Genomic DNA, 21630 nt, shown 5'->3' with positions numbered 1-21630 from the left:
TACCTGTTCATACTTTCCCACCAGAACTAAATATTCTGCAAATCAAATTGTGCCTTGATTTGCCTCTATGAGAAATCCACCTCTTAAAACGCTGCCTTGAGTAGTCCAGGTAGAACCCCAGGGTTTCATATGCACAAGTGGGAGCAGAAACTGGCCCTACAACCCCAGTATGAACATAGACATGAACGCCACGTGCGACAAGACACAAACGCAGCTCCTTCCCCAGAACTGTGCCAGACTAACAAGAGATAAGCACTGAGAGTTCACCCACAAAAGAAAAAAGGGTATTTTCAAATTGAAACAGGAATGACTTTTCTGTAAATAAACTCTACGGTTGTGAGGGGGTGGGAAACAAAAGTACTGCAAGGGTTCTTTCTTTTGTGATTAATATTCCTTTTGCTTTTACCGTACGACAGCATCCTCATTTTTCACCTACTTTTTCTCAGTGGCAGAAGAGCGAGCGTCAGTGGTCAGCAGACAGGCAGCACAGCCGGTCAAGGAGGGGGAAGGATTGACGCACAGAAAGGGGACAAGCATTTGTGCATTCCTGCCTGCTCTCTGTTTCTGGAAATGCCAAACTGGAGATGAGGAAAGAACAGGAAACCATGCAAACGGGGACACTCACCTTTCTGCTACTTTAGACATCTTTAAACAATGCCTTTCTATCTGCACGTTCAGAAAAGTTATCTGAGGAGAGAGGTGACAAGGACATTAACAACCTAGGAGCTCTACAGCATGCATTGATCATATCCCAACATGCTATTGATTTCTCTTTCCAAACAGCTTGAAAGTAACTCAGAAGGAAATGGGACCCTTCCCTAGGTATTAGAAGAAGCTTATTAACTGCTTCCAACAGGAGTCTCCATTTCCTATAGCAAAGCCCCAGGGGAATTTTCAGAACACATAATTAAAAGTAGGAAAGGCACATATTTGGGGTCGAGGTTCCTAGACTATTCAGGCCGCAATATGATCCCCTTTTTACACCACACTCCTCTCTCTCATTTCTCTGACTGGCATCACAAGACCAATAACCATTTTACAGCACATTTGCACTCTGCTATGAACTAGTTATTCACAGTACTCTGCAGCCTATGTTGCATATGACGGAAAAAGCTCAAGAAATCTAGCGTTCAGGTTTAGTTCAGACCACCGCCCTAAAACTGGCTGCCTAAGAAACATGTTTAAAGCTGACTTTACTAAATTGCTGACCTAGCGATTCCTGCCTGTACTTCAATGAGTGCTGCTTGTTGCAGGAAAGCAATTGCGAGGGAGAGCTCCCTGTGCCAGGGCAAGGATGTGCGAGTTGGCTGGCTGTTCCTTGGAGTGATTGTGCAAATAACTTTTTCCCAGTTCCTTAAAAGCTCTGACTGTACAGTCTAACAGTCATGCACCAAACAATGCCTTTCCTCACCGCCCATCCCCAGCCTGCACCCCATTACGCTGGCTTCTTCCCCCCAGCCTTTGTCACTGCCCACTTTTCAGATATCCTCAGTGATCTGGAAATTCATCCGTCTACTGGCCCACAGAGAGAATAATACTAGATTCAAAGGTCAGTATTACCCATAATAGGTATCATCATACAACCACAGTGCTCAATTAATATATCTATCTATCTATCTATCTATATCTTTAAATACTTCCTACTTTACAGAAAGCATATGAGGATCAAGGACAGGTAACGCATATAATTGGTTTCGCTGATATCTCCATAACTTTACATGTGTTTTTTTGGTGTTTTTTTTTTGCAGCTAACAGTTCTCAGAAGAGCTGCCGTATAGCCATCTACTTACTTGTTTCCGGAAATCCTCTTTTGTAGTTTTGCGTACAGGTTGGGAGGGTACGTGTACGGGGCTTTGGGGCTGAGACTCCTCTGTAACCCCATATACTGACTGTGAGGAACCAATAAACAAACAGAAGAGATTATGGCATTTCTCTGTTACGCAATGAGGAAAAAGCGCAGTATGCAGAACAGAGGGTAACAAGCCAGCAATTTCCTACTGTTTATATCCACACAGGTCAATAATCATTTAGCCTAGAGCAAAATTTACAGATCAGACTGTGCTTGCAGGCGCCTGCACTTGGAAGGTCTGCAGGCACGTTAAGAAAAGGGTTTATTTTAAATGTTAAAATGCAGCTGATAATTTTTAGGAGCTCTGAAGGATGAGTGTGTCAACGCTTGCAGGACAAATGCTGGAAACGGTCACTGTGGTGAACCAAGCAGAGAAAGAAAAGACGAGAACCTAATCCTATGCCATTTTCTTCCACTTGGTTTAATCTCTTGTTGTAAAACTACGCATTGAAGAAAGAGCTTAACCAGGTGCCAGTGAGTCAAGTTCAAATGAACCTCTCGAAATGAAAACCTGCAGATTGACTTGTAGCCATTCATTTTCAGGACAGAGACCTGCACTGAAAGCAATCTCAGTCACCCTTTCATTTAGTGCTTTTGCTTTTTATTTAACATTTGTAAGAGACTTGTGAATAGCTCTGCTACAATTTAGCTTCCAATGGAAGTTCGGGAGTCTGGTGTCACCCCCAAAACCAATATATACACAGAAGAGCTAAAACTTGCTGGAAGTCAAAGGCACCCACATTGCTAATGGTCCAGCCTTTGAAATTATTAAGGTGAGTAAACAGGTCTGAAAAAATCTGTGCCCAAATAATTTCTGAAAATGGGACCTAGGTACATTTGCCAATTGCTTTTAATTTTATGGGAGTGCAGAGCCAGCAGACATCTGGGACACAGAGCTCCTTAATGCCCTTCTCAGCTACATCAGTCACCCAGCCTGTACCGCTCTGTTGGCAAAATGGGAATAGTAAATTCACAGATTAGAACAAAACGGAACTGATATTTGCAAAACACTTTTTTTGGTTCCTACTGGGAAACCCTGGTATACTGTAGGTGTCAAGCGTGATTTGCATTTAAAAAAAACCAACAAAACCAAAACCAAACCAGAAACTCAAACTGACCTTTTTCACCTTCTGTGGGTTTTTCATACGACGACACTTTCTAATGTCCATTTCTGTGGTGTTCACACAGCCCGGCTGAAAAGAGATGGTAATCATATTACTCCTCTGTTTACAATCCACATGCTGCCTTACCTTTCTAAAATATACAATTAGATCTTGTCCAAAATTCTCTCCTGAAGTTTGTGTCCCATAAGTTATGCTTGCTAAACAAGAGACTGCATACACCAAAGTCGGCAACTCAGCATCAAATCCATTTGCTCATAACTTTGGCACCAAAAGGAAATCTCTCAGCTAAGAGCAGAGCTTTTTCTAAGAATTCTGAGCCAAACCAGGTAAGCTGCTTTTCTTTTGTATAAGGAATAAATAATCTTCAAAACTTCATGTTTATCATATATTTCTGTATTGGGTCTGGCTAAGATGGAGTTAATTTCCCCCTTAGCAGCCGTCATAGTGCCGTGCTTTGTATTGGTAGCTAGAAAAGAGTTGATAACACACCAGTGCTTTGGCTACTGCTGAGAAGTGCTGGCACAGCATCAAGGCTGTGTCTCCAACACTTCCCCCTCACCAGTAGGCTGGGGGTGGGCAAGATCTTGGGAACGGACATAGCCAGGAGACCTGACTCAAACTGACCAAAGGAACATTCTGTAACAGATGACGTCTGCTCAGCAATAAAAGCTAAGAGAAAGGAGGAGGGGGCGGCATTCGTTATTACGACATTTGTCTTCTGGAGCAACTGCTGTGCATACTGAAGCCCTACTTCCCAGGAAGTGGCTGGACATTGCCTGCTGATGGGAAGTAGAGAATAAATCTTTTGTTTTCCTTTGCTTTTGCTCTATTAAACCGCCTTTATCTTGACCCATGAGGGTTTTTTCCATCTTATTTTTCCCCCCCTCATCCTGCTGAGGAGGGGAGTGATAGAGCAGCTTGGTGGGTACTTGGCATCCAGCCAAGGTCAACCCACCACAATTTCCAAATCAATACTTCCATGCATGCAGAAGCCTAGAACGTCTAAAATAATCTTGTAGACACTTGGCTTGTTTTGAACTGCGAGCAAAATCCATGTGGTGACTTTCAAAGCAATGTCTTTGTGCAATACATGGCGCAGTGTTTACTAGTATTAAAACTTTCCTGTCAAAACTTGGAAAGTCTCATCATTCAAAAAGAGCTTTACCACAGGCCTGTGCACATCCCAGAATGCTCTTTCCTGGCTGTCCAAAATCTTTCTTTCTGTTTTATCCTTTTTCCTGTCGATTCTGAAAACAAAAGCATAAACATATGAGTCAACATACAAGTAATGCTTTCCTCTTTGTTACACTTCCTAGCTGGAGTTTTAACCCCATGATAAAAAAAATCCGAAATCCACTTTTTGTCCAGAACTGTCACACTCCTGCTTGCAAGGCCATGTGCCATGAACAAAATATCACTGATGTTTGCTCCAATATGTGTCAAAAGAGGTTTTCCTAGTAAGGTGGAAAATTTGTTTTAACACCTGCTTTTTCATCTGGTGAGGAAAACAACCTTTCCTGATACTCTGTTCCCAGACCCTGATTAGGCAGGCTGCGGGAGTTCATGTTTGGCTTTGGCTCCGTCAGGAGGCCCACCAGGACCTCTTTGCTCCAGGTGAAGCTCTCAGCTGGTGCTGGGCAGAGGTCCACATCAGGACGTCCCGTTGCACCCCGGTGTCCCAGAAGCACCGCTGGTATGGCCAGAGATTGCGAAAGGGCAGCTGTCCCAGGTGGTTCAGGCAGAAACAGCACAGGCAGCACTTGGGGTCACCCTCCTTAGGGCTCTGCTTGCCTGCCCCGGCGTTGGCAGAGCAAGGGGTGACAGCACAGGCGACTGCAGCCGAGCTTGCTGCGTGGCCCCGTGCAAGCCAGCGCTCACCCAAGAGACATGCAACTGCGCCAGCACAACTGCAACTCGATAATTTCAGCCCTGACGCAGCCAGTGAATTGACTCAAAGCACACAGATCAAAGGCCGACAGAGGTTGTTCAAAGCAACTCTTCCCTTATCTCTCGGCAGCATTGAGCAGTGCATGTCTGGTGCTTCACTCCCGTGCTCAGCTCTACACATGAACACAGCAAAGTCCCCACCGGCTTGCAAGATCTACCTGTAGAGAGACTGGATGAGGCACAGGAAAGGAGGAACCGCTTCTGCCTTCAGAGCACGTTTGAAAAGCTGACAGTGTCCCTGTGCTGGGTTCCTGCAATGCCGCCACCCGGGAAAATCAAAGCAGTGAGGAAAAAAACCACGCGAGCTGGGATTTCTGACCATCAGGTTCCCCCCTCTCCTGTTTTTCTTTTGGAGGGGCAGTGATCCTTGGCTAAATCTGTGCTAGAAAGGTACCAAGGGGATAGAAAACAGGGGACTGAAACTGAAGTTTCTGAACACCCCTCCGCACAAAAAGCCCAAGCCCTCCAAAGTTCAGTATCGCTCTCTGAATATCCCCCCTGCAAGGCTGAGATGAGAAACCAGCTTTGCACAGGCTCTGTCCCCTCTGCCAGACAGCAGTCACTGCACTGCGCTGAGGAGCAAACGCGGACACCCAGCCCAAAACCTCTTTTTTCTCAGCGAGCCCTTCGTGCGTGGCCAAAGGGGAAGGTGAAGTCTTCTGCCAACCTCACACCCCACAGCACACAAAAACTGGAGGGACTCTTTGGAGGCTCCATGAATTGTCTTCACGGGTGCTTTGTGCTGAACCCAGGTTCTTGGCTCAAATCCCCAAACTTACTGATAACTCACTATTTCACATTTTAAACTACGAAGACACAACATAATTAGGTGCTCCGTGGCTGCAGTTTTTGAGCAATGTAGGTACAGCAATGGAAGTCCTGTGTGCAAATGAAGATGTGGAAGGCAGAGCAGAACTTGACAAGCCGGAGGAATGTTTTCAGGTATTTTTGGTTTGTTTTCCTTTTTAGTTAATTCAGGGCTGTGAATTCCAGCCCTGCCTTGTTGGAAACCTGAAGACTGAACCATCGCATGAACTGGGAACTAAGAAGCTGAAACTAGCCAGCAAAAAAAGTTGATAGTGGCCAGTCCATGCTTACCTTTCAAAGAAAACTGAATGGAGAAAAGATGAATAAGCAACAGTGATCATGTCAAGAATCTGATATTTATATTTCTTAGGTAATAACTGTATGCTGTGGACAGAACGCAGAATTTTGTTTTGACTTAGATTTTTATATTTTTTTTCATCTTGGCAATAAACCTTTAAGTAACTGAAATTACAATTGCTATCTTAACTTCTAATTTTCTCTTCCAAACAGAACACTGGTATTCTGGTTGGAAAAAATCCCTTAATTACCTTGTAAATTAAAGGATAATTACCATGTACTTAAATAGTGCATAATTACAATGTTATTAAGCAAAGAATGAATCAAAATTCCAAAGAGTTAATCAAAGATAGAGACATATACCTCAGCCACAACCTCAAGAAATGACGCTCCTTAACTTTTTAGCATCTAATGCTGAAAGTGCAAATTCCTTCTAGTAGTACAGAGTGTCAGTACTGGTGTTCTCATGCGCCATCTTCACCAGCCTTTCCATTTTATAGGTGACAACTACATGCACAAAATGGACATGGAGGGTTTTAGGCGCTAGTTTGTAGACACTAGTCTACAAACCCTGGACCATACCCGCTTTGCAACAATAATGAAAACATGCACAAAACATTGAGAGGCTTCAAACTGTTTTCACAAGGGAGGATGAGGAAAAAAAAAGAAAGAAGTAGATTTCAATTATGAGCAGAGGATAGGAAAAACCCAAATACTAATTCTGAGTAAGTTTCATGTCAGTGGTACTCAATTCTCCACACTAATTTAGTAGCACAAGTCAGACTGCAGAGAGTAGAGGTACAATGCAGTCACCTGGGGATTGGTATAAATGAGAGAACCAAATCCGGTCTGCTGTAAATACCACCCTTATAATCACTTTGAAGTGGCAGTATTTTTAAACTCAGAAATACTTTACAAGCATGGAGTAACACAGGTGACAAAGTTCTGTTATTTCCATTTATACAAACCAAAAATACTAAAGTAGAAGCAGAATGGGCAAGCGAATTGCCCAAGCTCCCATGGTGAATCCAGGCCTGGGAGTTCCTGACCAACACTTCTATGTACAGATAATTAAGCCCATCTTTCAGATTCTGTCACAAATCTTCATGACTGGCTATCTATTGTTTCTAGTCTGCTGGTGATTAAAATTCACCAACACCTTCTGAGCTTAGTTGCAGTAAAGACTTTGATAGAGAAGTTTTATCTGTACAGAATCCCCTTCCTTTCACAGCTCTAAATACTGGTGCAGTTCAGTGCTCCAGGATTACTCACTTCACTTGGGCCTCAGCTTGCATGAAGATGAATTCCCACTTTCTTGCAAATGCTCTCTGAAGTCTTGCTAAGTTTTCCTGACAAAAGATGAAAACAGTAAGAACAATTAATCCCTGTAATTGTAACAACTGCTTAAGAGCACAGTTACATGGCGGATGTTTATTTTATTCCTTTTTTTTTTTTAAGCTGGAAAACTCAAGACACAGAAGTCCGTGTTGGTTTCAGGTGAACTATCTTGCAGGCAAAGCAAGGGTGTAACACATCCTTTTAGGCTGCAGCCAAGAGGGCCCTGTCAGGGAGAAGTAATGGAGTGTGATGAAGACAGCCTGAGCTCTACTATGAAAATAATGATGGACTTGTTCCCAAAAGATAACACTGGGAAGCTTTGTGAAGCTGATGACTTTCATTTCTGATAGCAGATGGCTGCCACCTGCATGTTCCCCTCTCATCCCCACTTTCCCTTCCTCCCCCCACTGCTCTCTTCTCTTCAGGCTTTTGCTAAGGTGCAAAGCCTGAGCATCCCTTGCTTTGCTCAGTCCTGGTCATCGCTGAGAGCATTATGCAGCTGCACAGCACTGAAGGCTGGGGATTGCCAGGATGATTCATAAAAGGAAATAGCTTGTTTGTCTGAACAATGAACATCTAACTGCAAAGACTGGGTCCAGATGCAGCCTTGCTCTACCATCTGAAGTAAGAGTTCTGGTCCAGATCCATTACAGAGAGTGTCGTGATCTAAACACTTGGAGGTGGATGTGACTTCATCACAGCTCAAGGTCAAACTCAGGTCACGGCCAGGATTTCAGGCTCAAATAGCACCCCCAAGTCACATATCCACACCCACCCCGATAAGGACACCTACAAGACCATTAATCTGATGCTCTTCTCCATTACAGGTGGTTCAACTGTTGCAAATTTTCATTGAAAATGAACACTATTAGTTCTACTGCTGTTCTTTTTACCCCTGTTCCCTTTATTTCAAGAAAGGGCTTAAGCACGTGCATTTCAATGCTAGAAGAAATCTTCCTATTATTTACTTTAAACTCTTGTGTAACACAAGGCATAAAGCTTGGCCTTGTTACCACCAAGTCCATGTAAGGGTTTCAGTCCATATACACAGAGGAAAACAGTTAAGCAAATGATTTACAGCTGTGCTGAACTGTGATGATTTCCTTAACTGTGGCTACAAGGAAGAACTACTTGTAATTATCTGCAAAAACAATTTTTGTGGGTTTCTTTTTTTTTATTTTGTTTTAAATTATGTTCACATGTGCCCTCTGGAGTAAATATGCTGAAGCCAATGAAACTTCACCAGTTGAAGCAATATTTGAATTGTGCTTATGTTTGGCCAATTATAAACAAAATTGAATGCAATTATGCAAGCTTAATCATATCATCAAGAGCCCTGCTCCACCAGTATAAATGGGGGGTGGGGGGGTGTTTATGAATGCTGCAAGCAGAACCTTAAAATGAGAAGATGTCCCCTGAGATGCTTTGTAGAGATTCCCTTTGGAAACGCCAGGTCAGGCCTGATGCCTGTGGAGAAGCAGTCTCATGCTACATCTCCAAAAATGTGTCCTAAGTGTACAGGCCTCCTTCCCACTCCTGTAAGCCTGTCTCTCTCACTTGTGCTTAGCTTACATCTCCTTGCTGGATCTGCTTCAGCTCCCATAATGACTAGGAAGAGTCAATGCCATTCTTATCTGATTGTCTCTAATTAAGAGAGCAAAGTTTGAATGCAGAAGTAATCTCTAATTGTGCAATGCAATATTCACAAGAAAAATGAAAGACTGCCAAGATCTAATTATTTGCCATCACTGGAGCATTGCTACTCTCAGTAGACAACGATGTGCAAAAGTACTTAGCCATAGCCTCGCTGCATGGGTGTGGGAGTGTGCGCGCTGCTGAACAGCCTTTTGTTGCTTTATGATAGATCTTCAGAGTACTTACAGCTAATTGGTTGTCTGTGAGCAATTTTAATGGTTTTAATAATGAAATCAGCAACATGCAGAAGAGAAAACTCAGCAAAAGGATGCGTAAGTGCATGCAGATTATTATATTCCTTCCTTTATGCCTGTACTTCAAGATTAGAACTCTTGGGAACTCTGGATGCATTTCCAGGGTGGACTAGATGAGTGGCAATTTTTGCACGCTCTTCACTGAAAGGACCAAATGGCATGTGTATATATCCATGTGCACAAAAGTCCCAAAATGTAGAAGGTAAGGAAGAAGGAAAAAGTCCATTCTTGGAAAAAAAACAACCCTAAAACATATACAATATAAATGTTTTCATTGTAATAAACATGAACACAAAAGTTCAATAGAACTGGCTTTGTAAACAAACTCTCTCCAATGAAAATCTCCACATTTCGAATTCAGCTGTTACACTGTTGAGCTAGTGAACAAAAAAAAGTCAGCATGATAGAAAGAAAAGTTCAGCTGGTCAGAGTGTTACACTGCTGGTATTCAAAGAAACTCACACCAGCCCTGCCCCTGCTGCCTCCATCTTCCCACTTCTCCCCACCCAAACCCTGCACAATCTGAAGCCAAAATTGGGGATATTTTTATGGATAATCATTTCATAACAGAAAACATGCCCTGAATAAGCTTGAGTAATAGTTTTTTATATGGCGTATTGAAAACAGTCCAAGTCTAATATATGAAAACTTTCATAACTAGATGGGTCCTCGGCAATTTAATTGCCCAATAGTGCACCTGAAAATCCGTCATTTCCATGTGTTAATATCTGCTATATAAACCAGGAACTGTTAACTGGAAATAGGAAACAAAGGTAAACTTCTGTGTAATTTGCCCCAATCTTGGAGGGCCAGCTAAACAGCAGATGCTTCAATCTGAGACATTGCAAAGCCGGGGATGTTCCTCAATTGTGCTCCTGACATCGTCTCCAGATCAGCCTTCACACTATTCTGACAACTAAAAAAAAGACACCTTAAAGGCTGACCCCAAAGCACAAAATGGCAGCGTTCAATTGGCAAGCAAAGCTCTCTCTGTACCCCCCAGGGTTAAAGTCTAGCAGCAGTGTACCTACGGCTTCATAATCCGCCAACTCCAGCCTAGCTTTGTTCTGCATGGTCCGTTTGCAAAGATAGATGGCTAAAGGGAGAAACAGAATGGAAAACAATTACAGACAGATTATTAGTACTAGATCTTAAAAAAGAAGAAAGTGGTTCATGCACTGTTCATTCTCATCAGAAAGCAACATGGAATAAGAGGGCTGAATACCCAGCTGACATTACCACTAGTAATCTCAGAGGCCTTAAACATCTGGGACATCTCATTTAGAAGTGCTGAGTATAGATGCCAGGACCTAACAAGATGTCTGAGAAAGGCACAATTGCTTCTGGGGCTGGTAAAAGATTTAGCATTAGCAACATGTTCCCCTCACCACTTTGGGAATATGCCTGCCAAACTGAGAAGCTATGCACCTCTTTCCCCCTTTTGTTTAAAAAAAAAAAAAAAAAAAAAAAAAAAAAGGATATTGAAATGAAAACAGAAATACAGACCAGATCTTAAAGGTATGATCTGAGCTTTTTTTCATATGCTCCATCCACTTATTCTACACATTTCAAATGGTTAAGAAAAGCCTTCTCACATTTTACCATAGGCAGACACTGTAGAAACTGATGTGGTTTGGGATTCGGAGGGTCAAGATGAGCCCAGTGTACAACACCAAACCAGTCCTAGGCTGCCTTCTGGGAAAGTCTCAGCTGGACCTGCTAGCTCACCCCGTTTCCATTACGTGCTGAAACACAAGGTCCGCAGTACACACTGGGTATACAGTCAGGACTGAACTACATAACAGAGGCCCAGTGCTCTTGTTTTGGGATAAATCTAGATGTGAATTTTATAGCTTCCTTGTGTTTTGCCCTCTTTCATGCTGCAGGGCCAAGTACTTATTGTGCAACATGTGCCAAACTGGAGCAGGGCAGAAGGCAAAGCATCATCTACAGAAAACTGCAATAGATCTTTTTCAGAAATTTTCAGCTTTTCTTCAAAAATCACAGGGTTTTGGTTTGCTGGTAAATACAATTTTTTGACACCTTCATGGATGTTTTTCATTGGAAACCTGTTCTTCATTGAAAATACATGAAAAAAACCCCCAAACCAGTGCTACTCATGTAATTCTATTCTATGCTATTCCTGTAATTCTAACATTCATATAATGAGCCAATATTATGCATGGTAACCAGAGCTGATCAGTTCATGTATATTTATACATCTCAAGGGCAGTTTCCTCTCTAAGCCATTCACAACACCAAATAAAGCAAGAGTCAGTCATCTCACAGTATTTCGTCATGCTAGGCAGTGACCTGCCATTAGCAAGTTAGTTCCTGTTCTGTGAGTGGATCCTTGCAAATAAAAAAAGTATAAAGTGCTGCTGGGATTTCAGTTTTATTTGGGTCTACTGCTAGTTTGGGATTAATTCCTGGGAAGACTCCATCTGTACAGACCTCTGATATGCAAAGACTTATTATAAGCATATGTTAGAGATTTCTGGGACAGATGAAAATCTGTCACTACAGGGCTCAGAGCCAATGCAGTTGCAGCTTGTCCAGCTGTGGGTCAGCTCATATAGGGCTTTATTTTGAGGTGTGCTGCTCCACTCAATGCCCTTGCAGCACAATAATCTGACTGTGAAACTAGTTATTTATCAGATACTATAGGAAAAACACAGAACTTCCTCTTCAGATTGCTATTCTGATATTTAGAGAATATGTACTTGGCACAGTTCAGACAGTTATATATGGTGACTGTAAAATCTGGAAATTATTTTGCATATAATGAACAGCATCATGTTCTCTCCTAAGCAGTTCCCTCACTGGGATAAACACGTAAGTCTGTGCTAGCTTCCCTGCAGATGAGGACTGCAAATGAACTATCACATGACAGACACCATTGCAGGCTACTTCTCCACCCTAGCAAATGATTTCCAGAATCCATAATGATGAGTAATTATTGCCCAGGAAAGAAAGAAAAAAAAAGTGATTATTCAGGGAAGAGTTCTAAACTGATCTTAGGTTATGAGATATTTCAAAAGGACTTCCAGAAGCTCCTGTTTTATGAGCGCACACATGGATTCACTTCCTCTTCCAATGCCACACCAGGATGCAACAATTGATTTTATCATTTAACTGTGAAAGAAGCACAGTTCTGGAAGAGACAGCAATATTGCATGCAGACAGCTAAAGATAACAACACTGACATATTTTTTTTATGTATTACCACTGTCTGCAGGCACTCACATGTTTAACACACCATGTTGCAGTTTATTAGCTCATAAACCATGCTAAATCTTCTCTTTTTTACCAGCTATCATCTAGTAATCTTAAAAATCTTAAAAAAATGGGAAAAATAAGTCTGATGTCACATATCAGAGAACTTTAACTATGGGCTGCCATCAGTTATATACTGGTTTATTGATCAGTCAGATGAGTGCCCAGATGAGGTAACTTTTTATTGATCAACATATCAGATTCAGCTACAGATCAGGTTATGTTCTCCCACAAAAGCAATATTGGTATTATTTAAGATTCCCAAGGAGCAGTATTCTGCTTGCTGTAAATCCTGCCAAAACGGACAGAGCTATGAGAGAATGAAGGTGACGGTAGGTAAAACCCTGACCCTACTGAACTCGATGGCTACAGCTCTGTAGGCTTGAAACACCCTGGGATTTCACTTCATGTGTTTGAGACAAGCACATATCTGCCTCTGATGCTGCAGTCTGACAAGAAACTCTGCTGATGCAGGGTTTAGGTGGCCAACAGTAATTATTTTAAGGACAATTTTTTCCATCACAAACTTTCTGTACTAACTTTCTACAATGAAATAATTACACTCTCACCATAATCTGTGTTTTCTGGTTCCCAGCAGTTTGAAGGCCAAAAGTATGGTGCCTAAGAAACAACATACACATTTTTGTAATTTAAGAGATGAAAAACAATTCAGATGCAGAAATACATTACAAGTACAAAAAGAAGAATCACAAAGTCTATGGCCCAGTCTCTGCCCGCAGGGGAAACACTGCTACAGATCTCAGCAAAAGTGAGGATGCTTTTTCAGGAAGGTATGACCTTTAACATTCCTCACTGCAAGTAAATAGAGATGCTATAATACAAGCATCTCTTGAGGAGGGTGTCCAGTATCCTGATGACATTTTAGACATTGTTGCCAGCTCATCTGAATGTGGACCTCTTACCCTCTAACCCCAGAACCTCCTCTTTCCCCAGGAATTCACAGTCACCCCGATTTTTTTTTTTTTTTTTTTTTTTAGGAGCACAAGAAACCTCATGACCTTTTATATATGCTACACACCACTTGCTTTTTTGGAGCAGCTACCAGTGTGGTTGGCAGCCAGGCAGCTTACAAAACAATTTACTTTTTAAATATAACAGATGGCAGAGGTCAAAATTCAGCTGATTAAAGCAGAAGTCCTGCTAAGCTTACTGCTTTTGTTTTCTATTCAGGTCTGCATATTGCAGTTGCTACAATTAATTACAAGATATTACTACATGTGGCTTTATTTCAGTTTTAACATGAATGCAAGACAATGTCCCTGTGATCACACAAATTACAGAACACTGTTTTGCATTACTGATGTAATGCCACAAAGGGGCGAAGGACATTACGCACAGACTATTCCTTGCACCAAATGATACAGCGTTCAATGCTCCTCACTGATATAGACCTTACAAACTTCACAAGATGATGAGCTACTGTTAAAGGAGGGACTGATGTTGAGGTAGAAAGCGGCAAGAAGACAGTGATGGAAAAGAAACATGATTCTATCAGGTTATTTTTGCAGTAAACGGCCGAGGAGAACTGTTGCAGGAAATGACAACAGGCAAAGAATAAGCAAAAGTTGTAGGAAAAGATAAGGGAAAGAAAAGAAAAGTCAATAATCATTCAAGACAATTTGATGATGTGGTTTACATAGGCTTAAAATAAGGAAAATAAATTAAATTATATTGAAAACTAGCTCCCGAGAGCTGCACAGGACAACTTCTTACGGTGTCATTCTTTTAAAATAGAGAAAAATACAACTAAATGGGCAATCAGTATTAACCCTGCTTCTGTCAAATCTTGCATGGCAGGAGGAGCAGGACTTTCAGAAAAGCAAGGGAATTGTAATGAAAAATCTTAGTCTGAATGATGCCAGGTAACCAGACGGTGGGGTGAGATAAAGGGAGGTCTGTGATCTCCTGGGCTTCTTTGCTCACCGTGCCATTGGTCTCATACGATAACACAATACCACATTAGCAGTAGGACAATGAGCATGAGCAGCAGCAACATCAGACGCAAAGAGAACAGGTTTTTCAAATAAAAACCAAAAAAAGAGGGAAAAAAATGTAAAGGAGGAACAGGAGGGTGAACAGAAGAGAGGTCACAGGGAAGATAAAGAAGCTAGCTATGTTCATGTAACAGAAAACCACAAATTTAGCCAGCAGGATTAGGCAGTAGGACTCCAGGTTTGAACTTACTGCTTCTTTTAAAGTTATACAATCTGTCCAAAAGGAGTTGTTGCAGCACAAGCATTCAGTTATCTAGGGCTCTGACAGCAGAAGGTTTTGGACAGGGCTTGGAACTCAAGCACAGGATGCTTTAAAAATTCAACACTTCTGGAGGCACAGGGACACTGAGGGATAGAGATGTCCCAGCTTAGGTGACTGCTAAGGTTACACATTCTTTGTAAAAGAGCCAAAGCCTGAAGCTGCGCCCTCCCCCACCAATCTGTAACCAAGAGAGGATAAAAATCTGAATTTTCTGCTGTGCCAAAGCTTGAATGTCCAACTCCAAAGTTTGGCCTGGTCCATTTTGCACAAGAGGGTGTCTACCCAATTCCATGCCAGGGTTAGAACCTGAAAGCCATTTTCTTTCTCCTGGTTTAGTTCAAATCTGGGTACAACAGCCTAGAAATCAGATTTCAAAAATAATCACAGGACATATGCGTTCATTTATGTAAAAACTGTGGGTCAGAAAGTAGGAGTGATTTGGGATTCTAAAGCAGATCTTTTTGAAGGGCTTGAGTACCTTCCTAAGGCTTCTACCAAGACAGCCTCAATCCCTGGCTTCATAGACCTAATGGGTGCTTAGGGATAAAGAGCAGGTAATTTCAGCAGTATTATTGCAGGGACAGTAGAAGGGGCCACAAGGGAGGCAGAGGACTCACCAACCTGAAAACGATAGAATGTCCCATCATCTTTCAGGGTAAGGACATGGTCTGAGATTGGAAAGACATAACCCTGTGCAGCAATAAGACTTCCCAAGTGTATTGCTTCCCCTGTGAAAGACAGAAAACAGCAGGGATGTGTCAGGAAGACGTGCACTGCACACTCCTCTGCTTTCAGCAGTGGCTCTGGAGACGACTTGCATAAAGACCTGGTGCACACATGCCTTTCTGTACCCACACTGCATCCTTACACCTTCCAACCAAACCATGCAAAGCAGAAGAGCAGAAATCAGCCTTACAATACAGCTGAAACACTGCTCAAATGTTTAACCTGCTGGTTTTGTCTTTACAAAATGTCACACAACAGTTCAGCTCTAGAGTCTGAAATTCAGTTCAAAGCATATTATCCACCAGAAGTGACAGCTGACAAGAAGCCTGTTCCATCAGTGAACCCCACTTGCCTCTACCAAATCCAACGAACACCTGCAACACCAGGTCCTTAGCAGCATATTTATTCATAAAGACAAATCCTGACACTGCTATTTTTTAGAGGAAACTGTGCAGAGGCAGAGGGAAGTACATATCCTAGCACTCCCAGGGCAACCTTCACCAGCACAGAGGCACATCTGCACAGATTTTCAACCAATGTCAGTTGTCAAAAGCTGCATCAACTTTCTCAGAGTTGCAAAATACAATTCAGCTGCTCATGCACACCCATGCTATTGTCTGCAGCTGAAATTCAGATTTGGGACTTGACTGGACTCATGAGAAGGGATGTGTGTATAGGGATGCCCTCGGTGAGACAACACTGCCTCCATCTCTGCTTTTACATTGTGACAGTAGGTAGCAGAAACAAACTGGGAAGTGAGATGCTAGATTTCTTCCCTTTCCAGAACAAGAAAAGAAACTTCTGGGCCTGCAGATCTTTTCTCCCTCTTTTCCCAACAGTTCTTAACTGTGCCAAAACGATTTTGGTTTCTCTGAAGAGTAAATTGTTTGGACTGTGCCCATGCACTGATCACTGTTCATGGCTGATTATCCATGTATCTATCTGCTGTGATAAATTAGCAGCCATCATCTGATATCATGATGGTGTCTGCGTCATCCTTGGCCAGTATGTCCTGTCAGGCACAGCTATCTTTCTCCAGATCATGAAAACCTGCCACTGCATTTGCCTGTTTAACCACACACATCCACCAACTTCCTTTCTAAGTCTGGGAAAAACCTTAAAAATCAACCAGTCTTTCTTAGGTAGCAACAATTTCACAGACAGGCTAGGACTCCTAAAAAGTGCTTTCCGTGTGTTGCAGTGTAAGGCATTAGACTTAATTAAGATGTTGATTCTTATCTCTTTCCCTCTTCCTTCCGTCCAATGCTTAAATCAACCTTGTTGTTCTACCGGTATTTTAGACTGCAGCAAAATAGTATCTAGTGTCTAATGGCACACACGATACAGACGGAGTATCTGTTCCTCCCCAGCTATGTCACCTTACCTGGATCCTCAATGTTGAGGTTCTTCATAAGCCACTGCACAATATCAGCACCTTAAAAACAAAAAAGGTGAAGAAAGCATCAAACACTGAGACCACAGGGTTCGAGAGCCCTAGAGAGACATAGCATTGGGATGGATACAACAGAACTGACATGAATTTTATTCCATTTTCCTTTTTATCTTCACCGAGGTTTCAGAATGTTTTTCCTTCTTGTGCCATAAACTGTAATTACGTAGTTATTGACAGGTACTAAGTCCCAAGAAGTATTCTGTGTGATAGGAGACTTGATATACTTTAAGTCAGATATTACTCTAATGGTTCCATGTAACTTGTTCTCTCCCAGTTGCTTCTCTCTCATCTCAGCATACAGGGAATTATGTTTCTGCAAGCACTAGCTAGCAAGGAGATGAAGGAGCATTTACTGGCACCTCACACCTGTAATGTCAGAGGCAATAACCTAAAAGTACAGAACTGAGTTATTGGTCAAAAAAAAGACAGAGGAAAGTCTTGCTTATGTCAAAGACAAGCAGTATCTTGGAGAAGGAAGTGGTATTCAGTGTGCCTGTAACCAAGCCACTATTGAGCTGTCACCTGCTAGTGATTGCACCAGCAGGATGGTGGCCAGGAGCAGAGAAGTGAGTCTTTAAGGTCCGTCAGGTAGTTTATTAGGTTTTCAGGGCCCATCAAGTAGTACAAAGGTTGTTCCTATCTTATAAACAGCATAAAGACCTCTAGGATTGATCCCCTGCATGTATACAACCTCTCTGTTGCTTGTATGGAAATCATAGAAGTGGAAAACTTGTCACTGTTCAGTAGAAGCTAAGGCCTTGTATCAAAATACAACATGACAGGGCAGCAAAATTTAGTTAAAACCCATACTCAGGAAGTTAAGCTTAAAATGAAACATAACGGTTTGCACAAGTCAGCCAACTTGACTTGTCCAAAGTCAAAGACAATCAGCAAAGGCACTGGAGGCAACTTAGCAAGTCCATGCCAAGTTACAGCAGCATGCAGCACAACCTAACGATACCATGTCTGGATGCAGACGTAACTCCAATCCCTTCTCAGCGTACAGTCAATTTGTTGAGAAATATTTGCATTCACATACAGTAGGCTAATAGCCCCGGTAATAGTTGGTGATCTGCTTTGTGATATATCATTCGAAGATAGCATACAAAAAGGAACTGGTCGACCATATGGTTCAGGCTTACTAAACAAACCCCAGAGGATCTTATTTGCACGGCCACTTCCGAGTTCAGACACAGTGGGTACTTCAAGAAACAACATAACCCACATGATGCTTGTTCCAGAAAAGTCTGAAGGACATTTTGCTTTCCGCAGGCCCAGAGCATCCCCACGCCCTCAGCAAACCTTAAATACAACAAAGGCCAGGAGGCACAATTACGATGTGCCACAGAGACAACAGGCACTGCTAGTGTCCCAGGTCCTTGCAATATCTGCAGGTCTGAGGGACTCTCCCATACATGTGAAATTCCCACTAGAAATGTGGGCTCTACCCCATGCAGAAGGAGACAGCAGCTCCTGCTCCCCTGACAATGCATTTTGACCCCTGACTCAAGGAGCACCAAAAAAACCTCTTCAGTCAGGCTTCAGCAGCAAGCAGGAATATGGACCTGACCTCCCTCATCCCCTACCCAAGGCAAGTGAACAACCTACTTGTCCCCTGCAGGCAATCAGCAGAGCTCCTGAATCAGGGAAGCATCTGCTTTTGCTTAAATACTGGGCAAACAGATGTGACCAACAAGCAGCAGCTGGGCATTGTCTTGATCTGCCTTGATTGAAGGTATCAACAAACCAGACACTACAGGACCCATCTCACAAGCTTATATTCTCAGCTCTATGGTCACTCTCCACACCTTCCAACTCCACCTAACAGCAATTTAAGTTGCCACTATCCTATTCGGAAAGTTATTCCAGAACTCTTTTTCTTGCCTTTTTTTTTTCTCATAGATAGAACTCTTCTTGTAACTTCCCAGCCTAAGTTTATTAATATGCAATTTATATGCATTTGATATCATACCTGCATTATCATTTAATGGAAATAATTATTCTTCTTCCTTGATAGTTTCTCCTGAGTGTTTCTACAGAGGGCTGACACATTGCTTCCCTACCTTGATTTCACTAAACCAACAAAACTCTTTTAGTGTCTTCTTAAGATGGTCTTTCCCCCTACTTTACCACTCAGCAACTTTTCAGATTTAAGTTCCGTTTCTTTGCACTGGGGTCACTAGAACTGCAGGCAGTACCTTGCAGAATATCTAACCAATGCCTCTGGCAATGGTGCAAGCACTTTCCTGTCTCTACTGAAACCAGCTTGTCAGGTGCATCCTAAAGTCACATCGTTTTTTTGTGAATAGTAAATTTATTCAGAAAAAGATGTCTGAGGGGTCCAAAACTACCTCCTAGATGAGAGCACATCCAGTGAACAGTGCTAGCTGAATAACATATGGAGAAAATGTTCAGAGCCAGTAACTGTTGTTTTGACAAGTTTGTTAATAAAATATTCTATTTTATAAACATGGATGTTCCCTTTTGCCTTTTACAAAACAAAAATATCCTAAAGAGAGAACAAAATATTTGGGGTTAGAAAACCATTTCAAGACAACTCAAACTGATGTGCTTATGTATTGTTAGAAACAAAACAAAACCTCACAAAAAGCTGTCTTGGTTCAAACAAAACCAGAATCTTTCTTGGTTTTTCTGTTCATTCACCGAAGTAAAAAGTCCACTGTTTCCCCTGATTTTGGCCTCAGATTACAGCCTTGCAGTGATCTCTTAGGCATCTTATTGCCAAGTGACATGACAGCTGATACTTGAAAATCATCTAGAGTAGTACATTGCTTTGCTCAAGGGAGGTGAAGTGCATTCTGCACGATCCCTTTCCAGATATACAGGAATACTTAATATGCAGGATTAAGTCCCAGTCCATTTTTACATAGAATGATCATGTCCCCAGCTCTAGGCCTCTTCTGAGGAATCTATTCAATTTTCATCAAACTACAGCGAAAAACTCAAGTAACACTGAAAGCTGGTTCCCCAGTCTGTCTTCCCCGTTGTTAAGATTAAAAAAGAAAGGTTTAAAGGGGCAAGTAAACCAAAGGCACTGACTCAACCAGAATTCCTGTGATCAGCCACTCCAGAATATAAGCAGCACTTGAGATCAGGGATTTTAATTTGTCTCTGTGAAAAACATGAAGTCATTCCTGAAGGTTGCCAAGAGCCTGGAAGATGTTATAGCCATTCTCCTGTTGTCCTGAGGCAGACAGATTATCTTTCTGCTGAGTTTGCTGAACCATTATTTATCACCTGCCAAGACTGATTACTCACCCTCGGGACAATGACAAGTCTTTCCTTCCTCTGTTAATTACTGTCATCATTAATAGCCATGTCACTAATTAATATTCAATCATAATGAAAACTCTTTACTGCCATCTCCCATAACACCTTCAATTTTTAGGGTACCCTCACACATTGGCGTTGCCTCTGCTTGTGGCTGTTTCTATCACTGCAACCTACTTTTGTCCACCTAGAAATACTACGTATGCCCTTCATCGAATGAGAAAATTCAGATTTATCCTTGTAAGGCACAGTGAAAACTTGAGTGAATCTTTTACAAGACTCTCCTCTGTCAGACCAAGACACAGATTCCTTTATCTGTAAGTTTTCCAGAAAACTTCATCTTAACCTCTCCTGTAGGTTAAGCCCGATGGACAGTCCTCACATAACTCACCTTCCCAAAAAGATCTTTTCCAGCTGATTTTCAGATTCCACATTTCACAAGCTCTTTCAGAAGACACCTGAGGGAAACCCTTGACCCTGACATGTTTCTACTAAACACTAACAGGGCATTTGAGATCTTCTGAAAACAAATAGTTGGGTATGTTTTCCTAATAGAAAGTGTTGCTGGATCCAGGTAGAAGAACGGCTCCCATCTCCTCTATGCTCCTCTCCATCCATCTACATTTCCTCTGAGTCAGTATGCTCAGTTCAAGGATAGTCAACAGCCTGTGAACACCTATTTTCTCCTCACCTATAATGAAATATATCTTTTTGCTTTAGGCTCTTTGAAGCTGAAGTACATCAAGTTGCTTAATTCCAACAGAATAGCTGTATTTCTATGCACAAACAGATTCACAATGACCATTTATCCAGCTACCTGGTTTAGAGACAGACTAGCAGTTTTATATTTCTTGCTATTTTCTCCACTTTCTGTTCGGCCTCAGTGATCCCATAATAGTAGCTAGTGTTCTCAGAAGGCCATTGCCTGTCAACATGACAAATGAGTGGCCAGCCATGAAAAGATAAATTAAAAAAAAAGTTCACAAGGTGTGAGGCCATCAGCAAGATGCAGTTAATGAGGTGAGTCACCACCACTATATTTGATACCTTTTCTACTCAACCTAAGTTGTTCTACCTCTTCCAGAAAATCCAGGACTTACTTGGAAAATGTAGAGCCATCTATAATCAGATTCACCCATCTTCCACAGGCTGTGTGAAATGGCAAAGGCAGACAGGACGATGTACCTGCCTCCCGCAATTTCTAAAGATCTGCTGCCCAGCGTGGAGACTGTGCCACTGGTTCTGGGCAAAAAAGCCAGGACTGCTGGGGTCTGCTTGTCATCCAGTGGACTCGGC

At 42.1% G+C, this 21630-nt stretch overlaps 1 protein-coding gene across 3 annotated transcripts in view; it reads right to left on the bottom strand.

The window, feature by feature from the left end:
- Positions 1-21630, bottom strand: part of RGS6 (regulator of G protein signaling 6) — a 298899-nt gene that overhangs the window by 57280 nt on the left and 219989 nt on the right. For all 3 annotated transcript variants that reach the window (XM_069784286.1, XM_069784288.1, XM_069784287.1), the window contains exons 4-12: positions 16975-17025; positions 15486-15592; positions 13157-13208; positions 10343-10407; positions 7297-7373; positions 4139-4220; positions 2968-3042; positions 1791-1889; positions 626-687 (exon numbers count right to left, since the gene is read on the bottom strand). In XM_069784286.1, the coding sequence (XP_069640387.1) occupies positions 626-687; positions 1791-1889; positions 2968-3042; positions 4139-4220; positions 7297-7373; positions 10343-10407; positions 13157-13208; positions 15486-15592; positions 16975-17025 (670 nt within the window). The remainder of the gene's footprint in view (positions 1-625; positions 688-1790; positions 1890-2967; positions 3043-4138; positions 4221-7296; positions 7374-10342; positions 10408-13156; positions 13209-15485; positions 15593-16974; positions 17026-21630) is intronic.

The sequence above is a fragment of the Haliaeetus albicilla genome, chromosome 5 (assembly GCF_947461875.1).
Source record: "Haliaeetus albicilla chromosome 5, bHalAlb1.1, whole genome shotgun sequence".
Classification (NCBI taxonomy): domain Eukaryota; kingdom Metazoa; phylum Chordata; class Aves; order Accipitriformes; family Accipitridae; genus Haliaeetus; species Haliaeetus albicilla.
This window is presented reverse-complemented; position numbering and strand designations above follow the sequence as displayed.